The 23,114-nt window shown below is 40.1% G+C and overlaps 1 protein-coding gene across 1 annotated transcript; it reads left to right on the top strand.

Annotated features, from left to right (window-relative positions):
- Window positions 1-57: 57 nt before the first annotated feature.
- On the top strand, window positions 58-22,713 carry LOC149300798 (pleckstrin homology domain-containing family A member 8-like). The gene is made up of 14 exons (XM_089484808.1): window positions 58-97; window positions 8,835-8,951; window positions 9,948-10,103; window positions 11,905-12,029; window positions 12,700-12,858; window positions 13,505-13,545; window positions 14,503-14,651; window positions 18,209-18,422; window positions 18,937-19,022; window positions 19,487-19,545; window positions 20,144-20,274; window positions 20,908-20,978; window positions 21,981-22,042; window positions 22,516-22,713. Exons 1-14 carry the CDS (start codon window positions 58-60, stop codon window positions 22,711-22,713), a joined length of 1,608 nt encoding a protein of 535 aa, XP_089340934.1.
- Window positions 22,714-23,114: the final 401 nt, after the last annotated feature.

The raw sequence follows: 23,114 nt of genomic DNA, 5'->3' as shown, positions 1-23,114 counted from the left end.
GCACGACTGGCGACAGAATTTGGGGCATGCGAAGTTAATCGAGACAAGCCCCGGAGCATGGAAGGGATATTGCATAAGTGGACCAATTACCTGAGCGGTGAGTGCTCCTGGCCGACACATTCCTAATGCGATTTGGAGATTTAGCCTGTTATCTGTCATGAGGATATCGTCTGTATGTACAGGAAATACCGGGCTGCTGGACGCTGTATATTCACTACCATAGAGCTGTGACCTCACTATACATTATGAAGAGCCTACCACAGTGAGCTTCTACTTCCAAAAGATCTCTGCTGGTCCTGCGTCACGTATAATTAAATCACTGAGATTTCTTTTAAGCCTTAGGTATTGATTTATGAATTATACAGGGCCAGCTCAGTCCTCCTTGAAATTTGCTAGGGGTAGCCCCTTTTACTATATGTAGTGAAGTAAGGGAGCTCTCCCGATCGTGATGGGCATCTGCTGTGGGGATTTTATCTGTCCATTTCTTTGGGGTGATATAGTAGTTTAATCTTTAGTAAAAGTGCTATGGTAATACACATTGGATGCTTGTTATGGCTGTTTAAAGCAGTGCTGGGAAGTTGAGAGTCTCCACTATCCTTCGCCCATTCATTCTATCCTGCAGTGCTAGTACCCATACCAACAGTTGGTATCTTACCTGTTCAGGTATAAGATAGCCTGGAACCATAATGGTTACTCAGTTTATTTGAGAGCGTTTAGCTGGTACAAAGCCTTTGGAAATAGTTTTCGATCACCCTTGTGCCTGCCCGTGCCATTTCCCCAAAATAGAGACTAAGAAGGGGTTATCTATAACAGGATTGTGGCTGGTTTGAACTGTAGCTGTGTCACCATGGCAACCAAGACCAGTTGAATTAGTCCACCTGTTTCTGCAGTGACACGAAATATTCTGGACCAGGATCACTCACAAAAAATGGCCCTAAGGGACCAGTGACGTACCTGGTATGTTCTCGCTTAAGATCTCTCCCACCTCACCACAAATGAGGTAATGTCAGCCAGAAGCAATGCTGGTAACCATTTATTTTCTCTGTTCTCTGCGGCTCTCCTCCTCACTGAGAGACATAGAACTATAAGAAAACCGTCCCCCCCCCCAAACTATATCCCAGATTAATAAAAAAAAAACAACCTGTCTCTATACTTGAACTAATGCTCTTAAATGGAACCATCCGAATTAGCAGAAGCTAATACAGTGATATAAACATGCATGGGATAGGCATATAACTATCCGGACTGATTAAAACGGGCAGACCAGATGGACTAAATGGTTCTTATCTGCCGTCAAACTGTATGTTTCTATGTTGATAAAGCATGTGTAACAGCGGCGGTGTTTGTTGACATGTCATGACGCAGCAGGAAGCAGCCTGCGGTACATGAAGTGCAGCTCCAATGACTGGGCTCTTTATTCCGAACTTTATAGGCATGTTTGCTGATATTGCCAAGATTTTATGGTGTTCTAATTAGAGGTGTTGAGGGAACTACACAAGCTCGAGCTATGTTTTATTATCTTTTGGAGGTGTTTACTATGGTATGGAAGAGTTACCATTAATGACCTAGAGGGACAAGACCAAAATTCATGTACTATTTATAATATGCTAACCACGGAGCGCATATAAATGGGGAGAAAAAACAACAATAATAGTGTAGTATGAACACACAAATGAAAAATAAAAAAGAGGTTGTAAGATCCACTCACAAACACGTTGGAGTGGATCTTACAACCTCTTTTTTTATTTTTCATTTGTGTGTTCATACTACACTATTATTGTTGTTTTTTTCTCCCCATTTATATGCGCTCCATGGTTATCATATTGTGTTGCTAAACATCTTGAGGAAGAGTGTTATTGGAAGCTGCTTACTTGGGGAGTATTTATTATTTATTACTTATATATTTTATATTCTCACACGTGGAATTTGGGTTGTTTTTCTTCTATTTATAATATGCTGCTGGATTTTATCCAGTTTTATAAACAAAACCATAGAAATTGTGAAACATTAGATTTTTGGGGTTTTTTTTTTGCCCTTTTCATTGTATATAATGTTCTTTTTTTCTTTTCTTCCCAGAACCTTTCAGTTTTAATTCTACCCAATATATTTATTGTGAAACAAGTGCCTTTGGAGTTGTGGATACTCTGTAAGCAATAGCATGTATCCAAAAACAACAGTTTTTCGCAACTTTTTTTGTGGGTTCTTTGCCATTTGTATTCCGCAAGCTTATTCTGCCCATGTTCAATCTTTCATTCAGTTGATATTCAGGATTTATATTTAATGTTCATGTTTCCATATCAACGATTTAAATTAACTGTGTGTGTGAATTTGATGTATTGCTGAGCAGCGCTATGGATCTGGGAACCCCAAACGTCTTCATTAAAAGAAGGGCAAATCACCAGCTTTTTTTGGAAGTTGTGCATTCTAATTAGGGGGTGATGGAGGTAGACAAAAAAAGTAAAAGAGGTAGAAGCGGGACGCTGTTTGTTTAGAGTCTTTAGTTGTAGTCTGTTGTATAGCTTGGCCAAACCAGTACTGGTTAGACTGGAATTCGGACTGATCAATCAAGACCGGCTGCCTGACGGTAACACTCAAGCACCTTTAGCACAATTTTAACACCCATTATAAGTAATGGTGCTGATGATACACATTTAAAGCATTGTATTGTCAGAACAACACCCTATCTTCACAGGTCATAACGAGCGATGACACCGTGCATTAAATAGCATTTACATGACTGATACATAATGATGTATCTTTGGCGTCCTAATATTTGGATTCCACTTTACTGTTTCCTATACATGTATCGTATTTCAAGAAGAATACACCTTTTAGGACAATTTATTAAAGAGCTGGTATTATTATGTATGTATGTATATATATATATATATGTATATATATATAATATATCCCCTGGTGTAGCGTAGGACTATCTAATAGTCATTATGACAATGTGTCAGTATTACATATGACTGACTAGCACTGCCTAGCAAAAATCAAGTATTTTTCACATAAAATCAACACCCAACGATTTGCTATATTATTTTTACGCTTCTACGGAATGTTTTTTTGCGAGAAGCCACGTTTTGACCCAAATCTGTTTTAAAGGTTCAAATATGTGTCTCGCATAGAAAATTGTAATTTGTAATTACTGTAATTCCATCCCAAGGAGCCACTCCATCCAGGCTGCTAATCCAAAATGCATCTGAGAACAGTTTCCCCTTTACAAATTCTTGGGGTACATGACCATGTGTCTCAAATATAAGGGAGCGTAATTAGTAACCAAACTGCAAAACAATTGTCAGGAACCAATTTTTCACTGCCTGAACCATGGCTTTTTTATACCTGTGGCGTTTACATCTGCGACCACTAGTGGCCACCCTCTGCCCTCTGGAGAACTCAGGTGTGCCTTGTTACCTGGGTTGAGCCCTAGTCTACATCCAGCTGGGCCTTGTTATCTGGATTACCCTGCCTTTATGAACCTGCCCTGCCCTTCAGTCAGGGCCTTTGTATTGAAGTCTATGGACCTTCCTGCTGTGGCTCTGCACCTGTACTGTTCCTGGTTCCCTGCTATTGTGTCCTTCCAAGTGGACTCCCTGCTATTGTGTCCTTCCAAGCGGGCTGTGTGCCTTTCCGTGCCCTTCCAAGCAGGCTCCCTGTCAAAAGACTTATTACTGGTATTTATTTTGCCATACGTCCTGTTACTTGCTTTGACTGTATTGCCCTTATTTGCTGGTCCTGTTATACATAAAATACACTACATTACCTGGAATTCTGCTTGTGGTGTCTTTGTTTGCATAATCATGCACCGTGGGTTACATACTGAACCCCGAGTATCCCCTGCGCATGGGCTCCTACCCGACCTGATCACCCGAGTCCTGACAACAATGTCTAGTCACTGGTTTCCCATCCCTAAACGCAGAAGTGATTGCTGAACAATGGCCTTCTATGCTCCTCGGTCCCTCAGAGTTAAGTTGGTCAACATAGACAAGTCCAGGGATTTGTAGGTACGACTGTTCCTCCAAATAAATGACATTTGGATGAATAACTGAACCTACAGTCTCTGGTACACAAATGGGTTCTGACTATGGTCATGATGTTTGCGAATACATTTATGTATGTCTATGAAAAGTCATTCATCTTGGATCATTTTGTAATGTAGTTACAAAAATAGTATTTTGTGTTCTCCTTACTATTTGGTTAGTCTTCCGACTCATACGTGACCTGTGGAAGATGAGTATATACAACTTAATGTCACATTCCCTGTATAGATATTTTATTTTGTTAGGCGTGTGGTTCGCTTGTAACGGCAGTGTACCCCAATCTTATAATAATGTGTGGGGGGGGTTTATTTGGTTTTTTTTTCCTTCATTTTAGATTTGTGAGCTGAAAGAGGCACTTTGATACAGTGTGCACGGTTACTGTTCGATATACACGCCTGACTCCTAGGCACATCAGATTAGCTTCTGAATCCCATTTTAAGTAGTCATTAGTTAATCTGCACCAATGACCTAAATAGTGGTTTAGAATATTATTCTACATTCTGCATTTATAATTATTTATGGAAGTATCTATACATGCACAGCCATACACCAAACCGCTCCGATTATCTCATACCATGGGGCTACTCTGCCTGTACTCGTCATCGCTATAGTAAATTCTGGGTCAGGTCATGAGAAATAAAATTTTGTTTTGTGTCACTAACATCCGTAATATGTTGGAATCTGCCATGGCACCTAGTGAAAGACAGAGATGTGTAACTACTACCTCCGCTAACCTATCCCTAATAAGATTTGGTTTATAAAATTGGTGAACCACTAAACCATTCATTGTCCGAATTGTGGCATTTCCTGGTGCGGGTGGAAGGTAAATGTTAGTTCCCTATGAATGGGAAAACATAAATGACCCCAGTAATAGTGGCTACACACCGGCATGTACCTGCACAACATGGGAACTTTACAATACCTAGGGTGGTGAAGAATAGCCTCAGGTACCCCAGTTTTATTATTCCTATGATCGTCAGCCAGTCATAGCAGCTGCAGCCAACAACAAAAGCGTTAGTGTGTAGTGTAGGTCAGTACAACCCCAGTCTAGTTAGTGTGTAGTGTAGGTCACCACAACTGCAGTCGATAACTATGATTCCCATGAAGTTCAGCTGGCAATATGGCTGCTGAATATTAATGTAGATGCAGTCAACAAAGTTAGTGTATGTGCTGTAGACTTAGTGTACTCTCCAAGCCCAATCTACAGTTACAGCTATCCGCATAATAATCAACTAGCAAGGTTGCTTGTTCGGCATCATGGGTGTTGCAGTCAAGAAACGTTAATGTTGTGTAGTGTAGTTCTGTGATGGACAGCAAACATTCTGAGCTACTACAAAAAAAGTGACATAAATGCGTGGAACAATATAGGACACTTGGTAGTTTTGCAGGAGTTGTGGCTAACATTTAGCCATCGAAGTGCTGTTATTGCATTTGTCATGATGGCCAAATGGATGGCTGAGAATGATGAGATGTTCATTCCACAGCAGCTGCAGTACTAAGCCAGGATTTAAAAATTAACCTTTGGCACTCCAGTTGTTATCCACCTTCACAAGATGTTTAACATACCAGACTGTCTGAGAGTCATGGGAAGTGTAAGCTCGATAGCTGGAGTAATAACCAATCCTAGCTGCAATACATGTATGAAATAAACTACCTTGTGTCTGCAGCATGCAAACTGTATCTCTGCTGGGGATTCTGTAATTGCAAATTGTTGATAAGACATTGAGCCCTATTTGTAGGGTACAACACTCCAGTCCTGTTGTTGACAAATGAGGCAGTGCTAAACCTAAATTGTTATGCAGGCCTTGAGGGCTTTTTCACGAGCATCCCTGTCCTAGTCAGTTGGGGATTTTGCTATGGAGCTTCCTTATCTGTTGAAAGGACACTCCAGTGTCACCCGGAGCCCATAAGCAAACAATGTGTGTGGAAGTACTTGTATATGCATTGTTTACAAATGTGAAAAAACCTATACCTTAATGAGAAACTGCAGTTCACGCCCTCAATGTGTCCCTTAAGGTATTAGTGGGGAGACGCTCCCATCGGGGGTGCAACACACCTCCTGCATGTAAAATAGCTGGGGGGGCAATGCATATTGGGGGGATTTGCAGAGTCCAAGGGACCTCTCGGCTATCGTTTCCTTTAAAATGCATCTGAAGATTGAGTGGCTCACAGTGACCCCTCTTCTGGGCCAAAAGGTTTTTGAATAATAAATATCTTGTAATCCTCTTTTTCCATTATGTTCATTTGAGGATTTATTTCTACAAGCTTAGCGATATTGACTCAATCAGGTAAGTACCATGCAGTAATTATCAGACATGTCAATATATGCCCTTCCAGTTTTCCTCTTTTTTTTTTTTTTTTTTCCCCTTATATATCTCCTTCTTTAAATTGGGACAAGCCAATACATTTTAATATGATTATTTAATGTCAATAATTGACCACAAATTGTGCTTAACCTTCCAATGTTAGACTTCCCTTACTTTCGAGTCCTTCTGCAATATCGCTAATAAAGATATTAAAGAGAATGGGTCCGAGTACAGATGCTGAGCTATCCCACTGGTAACAAGACCTTGTTCTGAATATACGCCATTGACTACAACCCTCTGTTGTCTGTCACTCAGCCACTCCCTAATCCATTCAACAACATTGGGATCTAAACCCAGAGATTGCAGTTTATTTATAAGTCTTCTATGTGGGACAGTGTCAAAGGCCTTACTGAAATCCAGATACGCAATGTCTACTGCACCACCGCGATCAATTACTTAAGTCACCCAATCAAAAAAATCAATATTAGTTTGGCATGATCTTCCTGAGGTAAACCCATGTTGTTTTTGATCTTGAAACCCATGTGACTTCAGATGCTCGACAATCCTATCCTTTAAAATAGTTTCCATTCATTTCCCCACTACTGATGTATTAAGCACTGCTTAAAGGAATATTCTAAAGCCCCTGACACCCCTACTATAGAATGTATAATAAAGCATTCTGTGAGTACTTCCTCCATGATCTGAAATTTCTGATTGGCTGCTTAAGCAGTCCAATGAGTGAAAAGTAAGTGCTCCAATTAAAATGGGAAGACTTTACACATGTGCACTGGGGTATAATCTGACTTATGAATGCAGCGTACAGCGGAGCCAGCTCTGCTTATTAACCCTTTACTTCACGTTCACAAGTCCAATGCCAAATGCATCTCCCATGAGGCATTTAGATTTGGCTGGGTTGTGGGTAAGGGGGGCAAATGCATTTGGTGGGATTTTGCAGACCCCCCATGCATTTGCAAATATTATGCATTAAAGTCAAAATAATGATTGGAGTGTCCTTTTAAGAAAAAAGTTAAATTGAACATTGAAGGGACTGTAAAGTACAAAAATCAGTATTGACGTAAGCACTGTTTCAATTAAATGAACAGAAAAAATAACCAATAAAATAAACAAAACATAAAAACCCGGTTTCTCTGCAATCAGAAGCAGCCTGCATTGCATGTTTGGTGTAATGGTGCTTTGGTACAGGCATTCTCCCCCTGTAAAATAGTAACAAAAAATATTTTTCAATTTCACCTATTTTTGTTATATATATATATATATATATATATTATCTATATATCAGTCTAATACAGGTATGTTTATTCTGGCAACGTAGAAATTTCCTAACAGTGCTACCCTATCGGTCCTGGTCCTCACCAACATTTTGTGCCCCTCCAGAAAACTTCTTGTGGGTTCCCATGTTCACTTTTTTTCTTCTTTTTCTGTGTTAAGTAAACAGAAGCCACATTCAAGTCAAACAATTTTATCTGATTAATAAATGATAAATTAACTTGGGAGAATGTTTCTTCTAAACAAATATGGTAGAAAGGATTAATTCCGGACCTTTATGGTATAAAATTCCATTGGTCGAGAGAGAGTTGGATCAGGTTCTGATTTTGGAACATTTATTGATACAACAATGCGTGTGCTGGTAATAAAGTATGCATTGGTATTGCTTATGAATCTCCCACCTATTCCATATTGTTTCTGCCGGACCAGTATTGATTGACTTTTTTTAATTGGGTGTTTTCTTTATACACCAGTATGTCTGGAATTCACCCTTCCCTTACATTGTCCACTTATTTGTCGGGTTGCTGTAAGAAATGTTTGCTATGCGATCTGGTCCTTGACTTAGAGATGAATATTAAAATCTGTATATCGCTAAGTTTTATCTACTGGCCAGGAATCGGTACTTACTGAGTAGAATGATGATATCATCTGCAATCTTTGGGCCCGTTATGAATAAGAGTCAGTACTGATACCCTGTATGTGTCGGTTCCGATTTCCTTGTTTTAAGCTCCCTTTACTTCATATTTTCCCTTGGATTTGACCCAGCCAGCCCCCCCCATGTCTATTCATCTTTGGTGAAGGTATATGCCCTTTGGCTACGAAAAGACTTTGGTCACCGACTAAAGGATAGTATGTGCCTTTCCTACAAATGTTAACGTTACCTATTAGACCTAAAATGTGCTATTTCAGATTGAGCTAGAATATCAAGTTTCTTCTCTTTTCTAAAGACTGACCTAAGCCTCTTATTATACAGTTGCAATGGTAGACCATATACACCTTGAGGATTCCGGGTTGCCTCACTCGCTTGAGTTAAGGTCATGCAAGATGTAAAGTTCCTACCTGTCTCCTGACTCTTACTAACTTCCTTATTTGTCAATTTGAACAGAATATATGCCAGACACCGTAAAACGATTCTACTCTGTGTTTATTCCCTTGCTGTTGTATTGTTAATCTAAACATTTCTCTGATGTTCTTCTAGGGTGGCAGCCTCGATGGTTTCTTTTGCGTGGAGGGATATTGTCTTATTACGACTCAAAAGAAGATGCTTGGAAGGGCTGTAAAGGAAGCATTCAAATGGCTGTTTGTGAAATTCAAGGTAAAACTACATCCCAATAGAACATTCAACAAGATTCCATATGAAATATTTTTACTGTTCTATTTGAAAAGGGAGTTACTATTATCATGACTTATTGATGTATATAGCGACATTGAATTCTGCAGCACTGTACAGTGTGTAAATAAGACATAGCAAGCAGTGCATCACACAAATGGTGAGGAGGGCTTTTCTCAAAGGAGCTTACAATCTAGTTAGTGTTGTAAGCAAAATGCTGGTCATATATATATATATATATATATATATATATATATATATATATATATATATATATATATATATATATATGTGTGTGACTTAAACCGTTCTGTCATCCCTGATGCACGTAAATGCATTGTTATAGTGAGTGTCAGAATGTTCTGACTTAATTGGGAAACCTGACAATCACTTCCAATGAGGATAAATTTAATTAAAGAAGAATAAAGATGGCTACCTCCAGGATATACTGTAGTTCTGGGTCAATGTAACCAAAGTATAGGGGGGTCTTATAACACCCATCCCTTTTTTGTGATCATAAATACTCTTTTACTTGCCTTTAACAAAACTAAATCAGAATAACTGATGAACTGGCCTGCATGTGCGCAGTCTCGGGCTTTGCGGCTGATACTTTTCGAAAGGCTTCATAAGCACCAATGACTTTCACAAGCCTAATTTCAGACCTTGTTGGCCCAGATTACCTGCCCCTGGTCAGCATACCTGGCAACCTCTTCTAGTTGTGTCCAAACGCGGCTCCGCTTCCCCAAAATCATCCATGTATATCAGGAATTTCTAAACTGTGGTTTCAAGTTATTCTTAATTAAAAACTCTTGGCCAATCAATCTGGGCCTTAAAAATAGTCTTTATATAATCACAGGGGGTGTTGCTTTGGAGGGTCTTCTGTATCCAGTGAGGAATTGCTGGTGATTTATACATTTTCATGTCCTTTATTTTTTTTCCAGAACTTTCAATATCTTTTATTTTGAAATGTTGTGCCTTTAGTTCACCCCACAGATAACACACGGATGGACTTGGCTATTCCAGGGGAGCAGTACTTTTACCTGAAAGCCAGGACGGCAGCTGAAAGACAGCAGTGGCTTGTGGCGCTGGGGTCCGCTAAAGCCTGTATTACGGACGTCCGCACAAAGAAGGAGAAAGGTGAGTGGGCTCTCTCTTTATACACCAGGAGATCTGTTTAAAAAGGGATTCTGGTGCAACATTTGTAAAGGAGTCTACATCACCATAGCACCCAGTGAAATGCTCAGGGGCGTAACTAGAAACGTCAGGGGCCCGGTGCAAGAATCTGTTAAGGGGCCCCCACACACCCCCAACCCATCTATTCCTTTCTCACTTTCTATCCTCTCCCTCCCTACCCCCCTTCTCACGATCTCCCTCTCCCTCCCTACCCCCCCTTCTCACAATCTACCCACTCCCCCCCTTTCACGATCTACCCACTCCCCACCCCTTTTCACGATCTACCCACTCCCCCCCTTGTAGGTCACTTACCGTCAACTCCTGTGTTGGGAGCATGAGGCGTTTGTCTCGGGTGCCGGCGCTTCACTGCTGAGCGCCGGCATATGACGCCTCACGCTCCCAACACTGTACTCTGGGCAGCGCTGAGGCAGGCGGCGGCAGCGACGGCGGCAGCAGCAGCAGCGGGGAGCAGAGGCATCCTGGATTTCTGTCAGTCAGGGGGGCCCAAGAGTTGCCGAGCGGTCGTTTTCAGCAACCGCTCGGCACCCCTTGGGCCCCCCTGACTGGCAGAACTCCAGGGCCCGGTCGCAGTCGCGACCCCGGTAGTTCCGCCACTGGAAATGCTCCAATTACAGGAACGTTTCATTGGTTGCTATGGTGATGCTTGACTACCAAGTCACTTTTTATACTTAACCCCTATATGTTTTAAGATACAATATTTTTGAGATACTGGCGTGCAAAATAGCTACAGAGTGCCCTAACCTTAAGGCTTTTGACGTTCAGCTTCTGTTGTGCTTTCTGTGTAGATTTCCATGGTCACCTTGGTTTTAGCTTGCGGGACGTGTTTGCATGTTAATCAAATCTTAAGATAAGGAACAAAAAATACTGGGCTGTGTGTAAATGTTTGTTTTTTGGGAATGGGAAGAGTGCTAAATTCAGGAGTTGTCTTTTCTACACTACTGTTCAAAAGAACTATCCTATTACTTATTGGTAAAGCACAGAATCTGCAGCTTTGCATTAATGGGAAAATATTTTTTTTTTTACTAATAAAGAGATGTACTGTATGGCAACCCTAATTTCTAGGGCTTTGAGTACTTTGTATTCTGCGCACGTATGTGCACTTAAGTATTCTACGGTGGCGTCGATTCCACCTATGCAGGATATACACCATCTCTTCTCTCTAGCATCTTTTTTGATGTTGCAATGTGTGTGTGTGAATGAATGAATCAACAACCAAACCCTGTTGTCTGCTGCTTGTAAGTAATAAATGCCAGAGTGTGTGATGTTTGCGTATTAACTCTTTACTTCACGTTCACAAGTCCAATGCAGATTGTATTAGCGGGGCAGATCAGGGAAACGCAGAAACTGAGTTCCAGAATACTAGTTGAAGTTTCACGAGTGGGTTCACCACCAGGGTAATCTGCCACCCACTGATGACTTTTGTCTGAATTTTGTGCATTTTTCATTGATTTGTTTATGTTGCAGTATCCTTAAGCACTCATTCACAGTCCTTTATATAGTGTTAAGGAATTATTAATCTGATTTGTTGCAGAGAGGCAACCTGTTCTTCAGCATCTGTTTAAGCACAGATTACATTACACAAGAACATGATCAAATCTCTGTGATGACCTGACCCCATCAACTGGAAATGCTTTTCCTTGGACATAATCACCAGTAGCCAGCATAGCAGTGTGTGTGTGTGTGTGTGTGTGTGTGTGTAGATTGTGAATTTATTTTTTTATGCTTGTTATCCTCTTCATTCTAGAGTTCAGTGACAATACAGATGTTCTGAAAAGGAAGATGTCAGAATTAAGACTGTACTGTGATATTCTAGTGCAACAAGTCAACAAAACGAAAGAAAGCTCTGCAGTCGGCGATGATGATTCTCAGGTGAGTTGTGTTACCTGTCATTTCATTGTAGGCTGGGCACTCCTCGACAGAGTGCTGTCAGAGGCTCACACCCTTTTTTTTTACTCTTGTGCTAAAGATAGCTTAACCCTGATTTTGTTCTGTAAATGTGTAACAAGACTGTGTTTAGAGGAGAATTGTGCAGCCCATGTGGCATCTCTTCAGGTGCAAAAACCCACAAGTAAGCAGCCCTGTTGGTACAGAGCCGAGCTATGCATACGAGTATAAGAAAGCTGGCGGAAATTTCCAAATTCTAATCTGTTTTTGTATTTTGCCTTCGTAATACTTGTATAGATGGAAGACCCTTCACAGAGAGGGAAACCTGTATATTATGTTTCCATGTCCCAGCAGTATCCAGCTCCAGTTTTCTTAAGTTTAACCTTCAAAATGATACAGAAACTGTGTTTGCTGGCTGATTGCATGTCAGCGGAAACAATCATAAGATTCCGGCAAGGTTATTGCCCTCAAGGGCTGTGTTGGACAAGTCTCCCATACAGATTATTTACTGTAAACTGCTTTAGTTGGGTGAGTGATGGCGGAAAGGTCTTTATATAGACCTCTGACCCAAATGCTCACGCTTTGTACCTGGAAAAAAAAAAATGTTGAGTTTTCTGTGTGCGTTTTTTTAATGTAAAATGTATTCTTTTTCCAGGAAAATATTGATATGGGAACACTATTGAAATCTACATGTAATACATTCCTGAAAACGCTGGAGGAGTGCATGCAGATTGCAAATACCACCTTCACGTCTCACCTCGTGCAGGGTACACCTCCGGGATCTCCACACCTCTCCGTTCTGAAACCCACCAAGGTACAAAGTTTGCTTCTGTGACATCCACGTGACCGGCTGCCAAACTGCTGACTTACATACATCATAAAGCAGCATGACGCACGCTTCATTCACATGTTGAATTCCATACCCTAGATTCGGCTTGTGACCCCCAACAGGATTGAAGCAAGACAGGGGAAAAATGTATATCTATAGATAGATGCATTTCCATTTCAGATTTGCATAAGTTAACAACACAAGGAATCAGAGCCGAAAAACAATTAACTCATTCCCTTCCTGTAAAAAATATCAGTGATGATATCCCACAATTTTTCTTCCTACATCTTACAGTTCTATACACTAAATAAACATATGCAAATATGTATACAAATTAAATTAATAAGCAATATTTTCTTTTAAATATATATAATCTATCACAACAATAAAAGGCAAACTTGCATTCTTGCTGTGACCTGTCACGGCCACTCAAACACTGTTGTGTTTGTTTTGTGTTGACAATACTCAAACCTTGCTTTTGCCCACCAGTGTGTATGCTTTGAGATTGAGATTCTGGGAATTTCATGCTTTTTATAAACGCAATAGCTTTTCCTGGAGACTTTAGAAAATACGCGGTGTATTTCAAACTGAATATTTGTAGTCGAAACTTTTTTTTTTTTTGTTGTGTCAGGTACGTCGGTCTACATTGCCAACTCATGCATCTGCGCAAAGGTGAGTGGGTCTTTGAAAATGCATTGCATTAAAAAAATAATGGTGCCCATCCCCCACCCCGCAAGTTGGGACAATATTCCGTCCAGCAGAGCAATAGTTAAGTGTATCATTGTTGTCACTAACAAGCCTTTCTGACTTTTCAGTTGCAAACGTTTATTTTCTTAATAGTAAACTGACTCTTTCTTTGCATCTGAATAACCGGATGAGAGAGCCACCCATATTATACATGCTGGGCAGCACTGATCACCGTAATACGCTGCTGGTTCTGTATAGAAAGCAACATCTAGTCACAAAGCGGAGGTTTGCAAATACAGAATATATTGTATTAGGCAATTTAAGTTTTACCTAGTACCTAAACCTCACAAACCACTACTTTATGTTAGGGAGAACTCTAAAAATGGGCACACATATATAAATGTCTAGTTCCTTATGGGATACCCAGTCATCTTGCATCATCTAGAACAGAATCCGTTGTAGGGGGCCATTGCACAAAGTGAGAGGAAAGTACAATGTTATAAAGATGACAAAATTCCACAGGACGGGTTGTAAAAAAATATTAGAGCCCTAATCTCTATACCATCTCTTGTTGCACCATAAAGATTTAAAAATTATAAGAGGGCTGCAGGAGGGGGTTGGGGGCAACAGTCATCTCCACGTAAATTCAGAATTATGAGTGTTCACGGCATTCTACAAAAGAATGGAGAGGAATGTAGATGTGAATGCACTAATCCTGTTGTCTGTACTTGTAGACTCTGAACTTACATGTATTTGCATTTTTAATCATCACCATGTAAAGGGTTAATGCACCCTATTATCCACACGTTTGTCGGTCAGAGCTCCAGTTGAAATAACTCGATAACATTTAGGAAAGAGCCCAATTCATAATTAGAATTGTACAGCCCCGGAGAATGCATTTACACTGGAATACTGATATTTTAACGTCATTACTCCCTATAGGAAAATTGAATTGAATAATAACCTTGAAAATGGGTCATTAAAGGAAGAGAGCAATTCAATAAATGAACATGTCCATTGCATCAGTATGGAAACTTCCAGAAACGTGCCTGTCAGCTCTCTGTCCGGCGATTGGAACAAACATTTATCAGGTAAAACTACGTAACAAATCTGCTAAAAACTTTTTTCTTTTTTAATTTGTTGATAATGGATAGTGTAGAAATGACTCCTTCACGTAAGTCACAAGAAAGAAAGGTTTGGCTTTTTTTTTTTTTTTTTTTGGCAGATTAATCTGCCATGGATTTACAGAACGAGGTAAAATATGTCAATTAGATTTTTTCGGGAATATAACCATGCCACAATATTAGTAAAACAAAAAAGTGTACCCCAATAAGCATACTTTTTTGTTTACTTAACCCCTTAATGACAATTGCCGGTCCTGGCACGGCACGGAAAAGCATGTGCTTTACGACAATCGACGTGCCAGGACCGGCACGTCTTTAAACGGGTGCAGAAAGCGATCTACTATCGCTTTCTGCACCCAAAAAGCGTTGCTGAATGCCTCGACCTCGAGGCATTCAGCAACGCCGCGATCGGCACGAAGGGGCCATCTCTGGCCCCTCCACGGGGCGTCAACATCCGCCATACTTTGTATGGCGGCGGACGCCCGTTTTAAAAGCGTTTAGGAGGCGATCGACGATCGCCTCCTAAACTTAAATGGTGTCGCTGGAATGCCTCGATCAGGAGGCATCCAGCGACACCAAACACTAACCTTTTGATGGGCTGTGACCGCTCCGGAGAGCGGTCACAGCCGCAGCTGCCGGCAATCTTCGCCATCAAGGAAGATGGCCGCCGTCCTGTAACAGGAACCACAAATTTTAAAAGTTCGCTAGATAGTCCAGACCATCTAGAGAACTTTGGCTCCACTTGCAGGTTGAATACAGGTACTGCATTCACCATGCAAGTCAATGGAGCCCAGCTTTCTAATCACAGTGTGATTAGTAAAAATAAATTAAAAAATAAAATAAAATTAATAATAATTAGAAAAAAATAGTAAAAAAACAGTAAAATGTAAAAATCATTTCCCACTGATGTCACTATCAGGGGAACCTCCAAGTTGAAAAAAAATGTTACATTTTTTTTAAAAAAAAATGTTAAATTTTTTTTTAAAAAAAATAAAAAAAAATATATATATATAAAAAATATATTTTTGTGAGCAAGTCCTAAAATTAGCATATTAGCTTAAAACAATTCTCGCATGGAAAGAGTTAAAATACTGGCATATTAAATGCCCGTGGGGTGTCTACTTTTAAAAAATGTATGATTTGATGGGGTAAATTGAATGGGCCAGGTTCAACAACGTCCCAATTAACACGGGGGGAAGGATGGCCACACATCTAATTTCCAATTAGAAAAATGCACACGTACCAAATGTGGCCTTTTAGTTCCCCCAAAAAATGACACACCCATGCATGTGGGGTATCACTGCACTCAGGAGATGTTGCTGAACACATTATGGGGTGTCGTGTGACAGCGGCATATACCAGGAGCTGTAAATTCATACATAAAGTAGGTGTGTGTGGGAAAAATACACACACAAAAATATTACTGCAAACTTTGAAAAAATGCTGGTGGTAAAATATGTGCATGCAAAGAGTTAAAATACCAGCATTTAAAATACCCTGTGGTGTCTAGTTTTGAAAAATATATGGTTTTGTTGGGCACACTGAAATGGCCTGGCTCAAAGATGTACCAAATAGGGCATGGGCAGTGGATCCCAAATGCCAAAGTTCAACATTGAAAAAAGCGCATGCCCCAAATGTGGCCCTTTTGCCCCAAAACAGCCAGGCAAAATCATTCATGTGAGGTATCGCTGTACTCAGGAGATGTTGCTGAACACATATTGGGGTGTTTTGTGATAGTGACATATACGAGAACATTTTAATTCATACCTGAATTAAAATGTGTGTGGAAAACCAAATGCAAAAAAATGACTACCACAAAGTTTGACAAAGACTGGTGGTAGATATGGTGCATGGAAAGAGTTAAAATACTAGCATTTGAAATACCCTGGGGTGTCTAGTTTTCAAAAATATATGGGTTTATTGGGCACACTGAAATGGCCCGGCTCAAAGATGTACCAAATAGGGCATGGGCAGTGGATCCCCAAATGCCAAAGTTCAACATTGAAAAATGCGCATGCCCCAAATGTGGCCCTTTTGCCCCCAAACAGCCAGGCAAAATCATTCATGTGGGGTATCGCTGCGCTCAGGAGATGTTGCTGAACACATATTGGGGTGTTTTGTGATAGTGACATAAACTAGAACATTTTAATTCATACCTGAAGTAAAATGTGTATGACAAAACAAATGCAAAAAAATGACTACCATAAAGTTTGACAAAGACTGGTGGTAGATATGGTGCATGGAAAGAGTTAAAATACTAGCATTTGGAATACCCTGGGCTGTCTAGTTTTCAAAAATATATGACTTGATGGGGTAAATTGCATTGGCCGGGTTCAAAGATACCCGAAATGGCACATGGGGGGAAGAATTACCAGATTTGGAAAAAATGGCTTTGAAATAGCAAAACGCTACCTGTACTTATTGCCCCATAATGGGTAGAAAAAAGCAAAAAAACATAAAAACATTGGGTATTTCTAAACTCAGGACAAATAGTAGAATCTATTTAGCAGGTTTTTTCATTACCTTTTATAGATGAGTAAAAGATTTTTCAACTAAAAGTTAGAAACAGTCATTTTTTTCTAAATTTTTCACCATATTTTATAATTTTTTTAATAGTAAATAATATGATACAATCAAAACAATGTCATCTAAAGAAAGCCCTTCTTGTCCTGAAAAAAACAATATCTAATGTGTGTGGGTTCAGTAAATGGGAAAGAAGAAAATTACAGCTAAACACAAGCAGCGCAGAAATGTTAAAAAGGCCATTGTCACAAAGGGTACAAAAAGTAAAATCAGCCTTTGTCTCGAAGGGGTTAAAAGAACAGGTGGTTACCCCAAATTAGATGTTTATGTTTTAATGCAAATTTTTTCATGTAAAATACATCAGTGTTGGTGGAATGTGGTCCCAGTGTGCAATTATTGTGAAAATATTTTTTATGTCCCTGCTTTTTGTAAATATGATAGGCCGGGGGTTAGGAAACGAATTTCTCTTCTATTAATGGCCCTTCATTGTTCCTACTATATGTTTCTAACAACATTAAGTGATTTGAATTTCCTTAACAACTAGAGAACCCTCGCCTTCGGGAAGCTACATGTTGGTTTCACCTGAACTAGGCTTTTCAAACCTTTTCCAGGTGTTCTATTTCATAGTTTATTGAAACCATTTTTTTTTATTTAGTGGGAATGCTTTTTGCTAAAATAACCCATTGTCTGATCTTTGTTTCTCACGGTCTTTTACTTTCTATGGCCACAGGGGAGAAACCCAACCTTAATCATCCTCGGGTTTTGATGAAGGACATTCATACAGTGGAGAAGCTATGTTTGAGTAGATCCATAAAAAGAAATTTTACCATTGAAGTTTTAATTTTAGTGAACGGTTGAGATATAGTAGTATAATATGTTCCATCAGTTACATTGCTTTTTTTTTTTTATTGACATTTCTTGTTAAATACAATGAAGTGTAACTTAGCTTTTTGCTGCTTTAGCGTGTCTTGCTTCATAATAGCTACTATTAATCTGTGCAGATAGTAAAGGGACCCCGGATACCATTTCTCAGCACGCAGACAGTACTGCGGTCAGCGACCAAACCGATGGAAGGACAGATGTACAGGCTGAAGCACCCTCGGTGGCCGGCACACAGCAGCAAGATCAAGGTGGAGGTGATGGAAGTGATGGCGGAGGAGAAGAAATGGGAGGCTCTGATGATCTTCACACCTTTTTCAATGCAATGACTCACAGGTATTTCCAGTCACCGGGGGGGGGGCGGGGGGTATCAGCCTGTATGTTACCTTTATATAAATAAGTTCCAGCCTCTGCTTCCATTCACTGGTAGAAAAACTGGTGTGGTGACTTATGATGATGATTATGATTATGATTAAGACATTTCTTCTCCCAAGTAGAAGTGAGCGATTGACAAGTATGCAACTAGTCGTAACCTGTGCCAGGTCTGCCTACGCTGTCAGAAGAGAAATGAAGAGAGATAGAGAAGTCCTAGTGTTTTCCAGCCAGTTTACAGCTGTCTATGTAAACACCTCTTTTCTAAATTATATATAAATGAATTGCCTGTGATGTTATAGTTATCGTTATTAAACCCATACAGAATTTTCCAGTACAGACCACGCATGATTTTAGGGAGTTATATGTAGATATTACCACTATATTTTATTTTATTATGACTATTTTATATTACGACTGCATTTTGTGCTGTTACACAAGCCTTATTCTGTACTTAAGTGACATATTTATTTTGAAGATTCAGCGACATTATATTGGATGATGAAGATGGAATACCAACCGAATATTTTCTGGACTCATGTTATGCAATTGTTCCCGTTCTGGGTATGTGATTGCCTGTATGTACTTCTAGAGTTATTGCTGTGCTGCGTTTTAAAGATGCGGTTCCACCGATGGCAAAAAATAAATACATTGTACTCTAGTATGTTAAGCAGTTAAACCTTGGCAATTTAACTGCATAAAAAAACTATTTTTTTAGAAGCCTTTTCAGTGCTCACTTTTGAGTTTTATGTTCCTGGCAAAAACTATGAATGAGGCAAACACTTACTTGATTAAAGAATTATCGCTGATCTCTATTGCCGGTCTCAGAACATATAGGTGCCGGTAAAGTCTCTAACCTACTTTAGAGCCCTATTTCCTTACATCCAAGACCTCAAAAACACATCTGTAGATTTAAATACTTTTTATTTTGCTTGTTGATATAATTAGAACTTAATTAGGTCTAATTATTATTATTATTAAGCGTTTTCTGTATGGTCATTGACACTTAATGCTTTGTTTTTCTGTAGACAAGCTGGGATCAACAGTGTTTGCTCCTGTAAAAATGGACTTTGTGGGAAATATTAAGGTGAGATTGTATGAAGTCAGAACAATTTGTTTTCAATAACGCACTAATCGGAATAATTTAAAACCAATGGCATTCACGTGGTAGCCATGTCTCATATGTTCTTTTAAAATGTACGCAGCTCTTCAAGTCTTATAAACACCCTGGGCCAGTAAAGCCATCACAGCGTCTTAAAACTGAACTCTAGTGCATTTATTGAGACACTCGTGGCCACATGCGATCCATATTGCAACCCATTAGACTCGAGGGGTACTTGTTCACCATTCTTAAATGCGTGAATCATATAATTTAGCAAGACTTTCTCTTTTATATCAGTCTGACGTTGACATCAGTTAAGTCCAGAATGAACACTGTGAAGCTATCCAAGAGTCGCTTCTTTACATGCTTTTTATAAGGCATTGCAATTTAATTTTTTCCAATCCGATTTATAAATATCATCTTGCTCCTTATTACCTAGAAATGTTGAATCCACTCTAAAATCGCATGGGTTCTGTACTGCTACTCATGCAGTTGATAATGCTTATAGTCAATAATGCTACTTTTCCTACCAGTTTTGCACCAAATGCTGATGGTAAAGCTTATCCGTTACCATGTTTTCCAGAAAATAAACCAAAAATACATAACCGATAAAGAAGAGTTCACGACTCTACAGAAGATCGTCCTCCATGAAGTTCATGCAAATGTGGCACACGTCAGGAACTCTGCAACCGAGGCTTTGTTGTGGCTCAAAAGGTAAATTGCGGATAACTCGAGAATTACATGCGGGCATCGAATAGAAGAGCACCCGGATGAGACCGGTATAAAGACAGATAAGACACAACTGCTCTAACTTTGATTTCCACAAATAAAATGAGACTCCCTTTTAATAGATGTTTAGGTCACGTATACATGTAAACCTGAACTCAGGCGAGTCTCGGGGAGATGTTCTCCACCCGACTTTTGTTGGCTAGAGATAGAATGGGTGCATGTAGCTGGTTGCACCATCAGGACTTGTTAGTAAGATTGTAGGGATATGTGGCTCCAAAGTTAAGCAAGATTATTTTGCCCCTTTTTAATGTAAGTGTTGAGATTAAAGGGTAATACGATCAGAGATGATATGAGACCTACCTGCTCCGCAACTCTATGGTGAACTTCAACGCATATTCATTCTGGCAGCAGGTTATATGTCTCATCATGTTCAGCGAGTGATGTGCAACTCCCATCACCCTCAGAGGATTAGGAATGCTGTGAAACGCATATCAAGAAGGCTCTCCTTGAAATGCATTTAATTTACTGTGAAATGTTCACAGGATGGTGGGAGTTGTGGGCCAAAGATAGTCTGGCGCAGGATCAAAGTGACAAGTAACGTTTCCTTTTGCCCTCCAGGGGATTGAAGTTTTTGTATGCATTTCTAACTGAGCTGAAAAATGGTCAGAACGACATCCAAGCAGCCTTAAGTAAGTGCTATTTCCTATAGATTACCGTATTTGCTCGATTATAAGACGACCCTGATTATAAGACGACCCCCCAAAATCTGAATATTAATTTATGAAAAAAAGAAAAAGCCTAAATATAAGACGACCCTATAGGAAAAAAGTTTTACCAGTAAATGTTAATTCATGTAAACAATTGTTTGTTAATAAAAGCTATGATTGAGAAAAATATTTTGTTTTTGTTTTTATTTCCTTTTTTTCAACCTGCCAGTTATGCACATCTGCCCCCAGGCTTGCCACTCTGCCCCAGAAATGCCTTATACCCTCGAAATGCCACTGTGCCCCATGATATGCCTTTTGACCCCCTATGTGCCACTCTGCCTCCAGAATTGCCTTATACCACTATATGCCACTCTGGCATTTAGGGGGTTAAAAGTCATATTATGGGGCAGAGTGGCATATAGGGAGGTATAAGGCATTTCAGGAGGCAGAGTGGCGCATAGAGGGTTAAAAGGCACCGGTAAGTTGAGGGGGGGGAAATAACACAGGAGGATCCAGGTCCCCTGCATCCGAGTCCCCGGTGCTTAGTCCGGGCAGCATGTAAAGCTCTACGCGCTTGAGCGGAAGTTGTCTACGCGAACCGCGTAGAGCTCTACACGCTGCCCGGACTAAGCACCAGGGACTCAGAAGCACCGGTAAGTTGGCGGGGGGCATAACACAGGAGGATCCGGCTCCCCTGCATCTGAGTCCCCGGTTCTTAGTCCGGGCAGCGCGTAGAGCTCCACGCGAATCGCATAGAGCTCTCCACGCTGCCCGGACTAAGCACCGGGGAATCAGAAGCACCGGTAATTTGGGGGGGGGGGGGCATAACACAGAAGGAAGATCCAGGTCCCCTGCATCGCTGCGGGGGACCTGGATCTTAGTCGACTATAATCGATTATAATCGGGCAAATACGGTATTTATTATTATAGAGGAAATTATAACTTATTCTAGCTGCGTCTGATTCTGTCATTCTGTGTCTTCAGGTAATGCATATGGTAGAACATTACGGCAGTATCACGGCTGGGTTGTACGTGGTGTTTTCGCGGTAAGTATTTGTTTTCCCCAATGAGATAATCATTTTCATAATTCTTTATCATAGTGAAACCAGGACCGTGTCATCCCTTTCCCTCTACCCACTGCCTGCTCAGTCCAGTTTTTGTTCCTAACAAACTTTTAGCAACACATTAAAGAGACAAAGTGGCTCTGGAACGAACCAGTAAGTGTGATCATCTGTTCCTAAAGCCAGGTGTATCTTATTTAGCTGAAAACAAATGTTCATTCTAACACGAATGTATGTTTGAAGACAAATATAATATATTGTTACTAAATCAAGGCATAAAAAACATGTTCAACTAATATCTACAGCAGTGTAAAAGTTCATGATTTACGTAAATCTACATTTCAGAACATAGTGAGGGAAATATTTAATATCATTGTGCGATGCATTTTTTTTGTCTGCGCTTTTAAGGAAAAATACTCGGGTTACCAGATTGCGTATCTGTGTGGTTCTGTTTGCAGTTGGCCCTAAGAGCAGCACCAGCGTACGATGGATTTGTGGCCGCCCTCGCTGTCAATGAGGGAGACGACAAGAGAGACTCTTTCCATGATGCCATGAAGAGAGACCTGAGCATCTACCTTCCTGCCATGGAGAAGCACCTACACCTCCTGGACAGTCTGTACGAAAAACATGGTTTGGAATCGGATGAAGTAGTATGAGGAGTAGTGACCGGTCGAAGATTCAGGGATTTCGGATGTCATTGATCTCCTTGGTTCCCCTAGGCCAACTGTATGAGTGCCATCTTCTGATGCTACCATAACGTCTTTTATGAAGAGCATTGAACAGGGAAACGTTCTGTTATCTGGACTTCTGTTTTGGCTGTGAAGTTGCCCTCTTAAGGGCTCATAAGTCAATTGGGCTTCAGTCTGAGGACCTCCTTTGAGTAGCCGCTTCAGTGAGTGGGGAGTAACAGATAAGAAATGTAACTTATTATTAGAGCTTTGTCATTCAGAGGAGTCTCAAAATGTAGATGCCTATATTAAATATATATTATTTGTTGTATATAATGTATTCACACGTTTTAAAAATTTCATTTTGTGTAAATGAACGAACAGCTAAA

This window comes from Sceloporus occidentalis, unplaced genomic scaffold (assembly GCF_023333645.1).
Source record: "Sceloporus occidentalis isolate IW3139 unplaced genomic scaffold, rSceOcc1.0.p SCAF_23, whole genome shotgun sequence".
Classification (NCBI taxonomy): Eukaryota; Metazoa; Chordata; class Lepidosauria; order Squamata; family Phrynosomatidae; genus Sceloporus; species Sceloporus occidentalis.
This window is presented reverse-complemented; position numbering and strand designations above follow the sequence as displayed.

Excerpts from the sequence above, each read along its gene's own strand:
- LOC149300798 (XM_089484808.1), top strand. The coding sequence starts at position 58 with ATGGAAGGGATATTGCATAAGTGGACCAATTACCTGAGCG. Across the intron at positions 12,030-12,699 it reads TCGGCGATGATGATTCTCAG|GAAAATATTGATATGGGAAC; the intron begins GTGAGTTGTGTT and ends TTCTTTTTCCAG. Across the intron at positions 19,023-19,486 it reads TGCAATTGTTCCCGTTCTGG|ACAAGCTGGGATCAACAGTG; the intron begins GTATGTGATTGC and ends GTTTTTCTGTAG.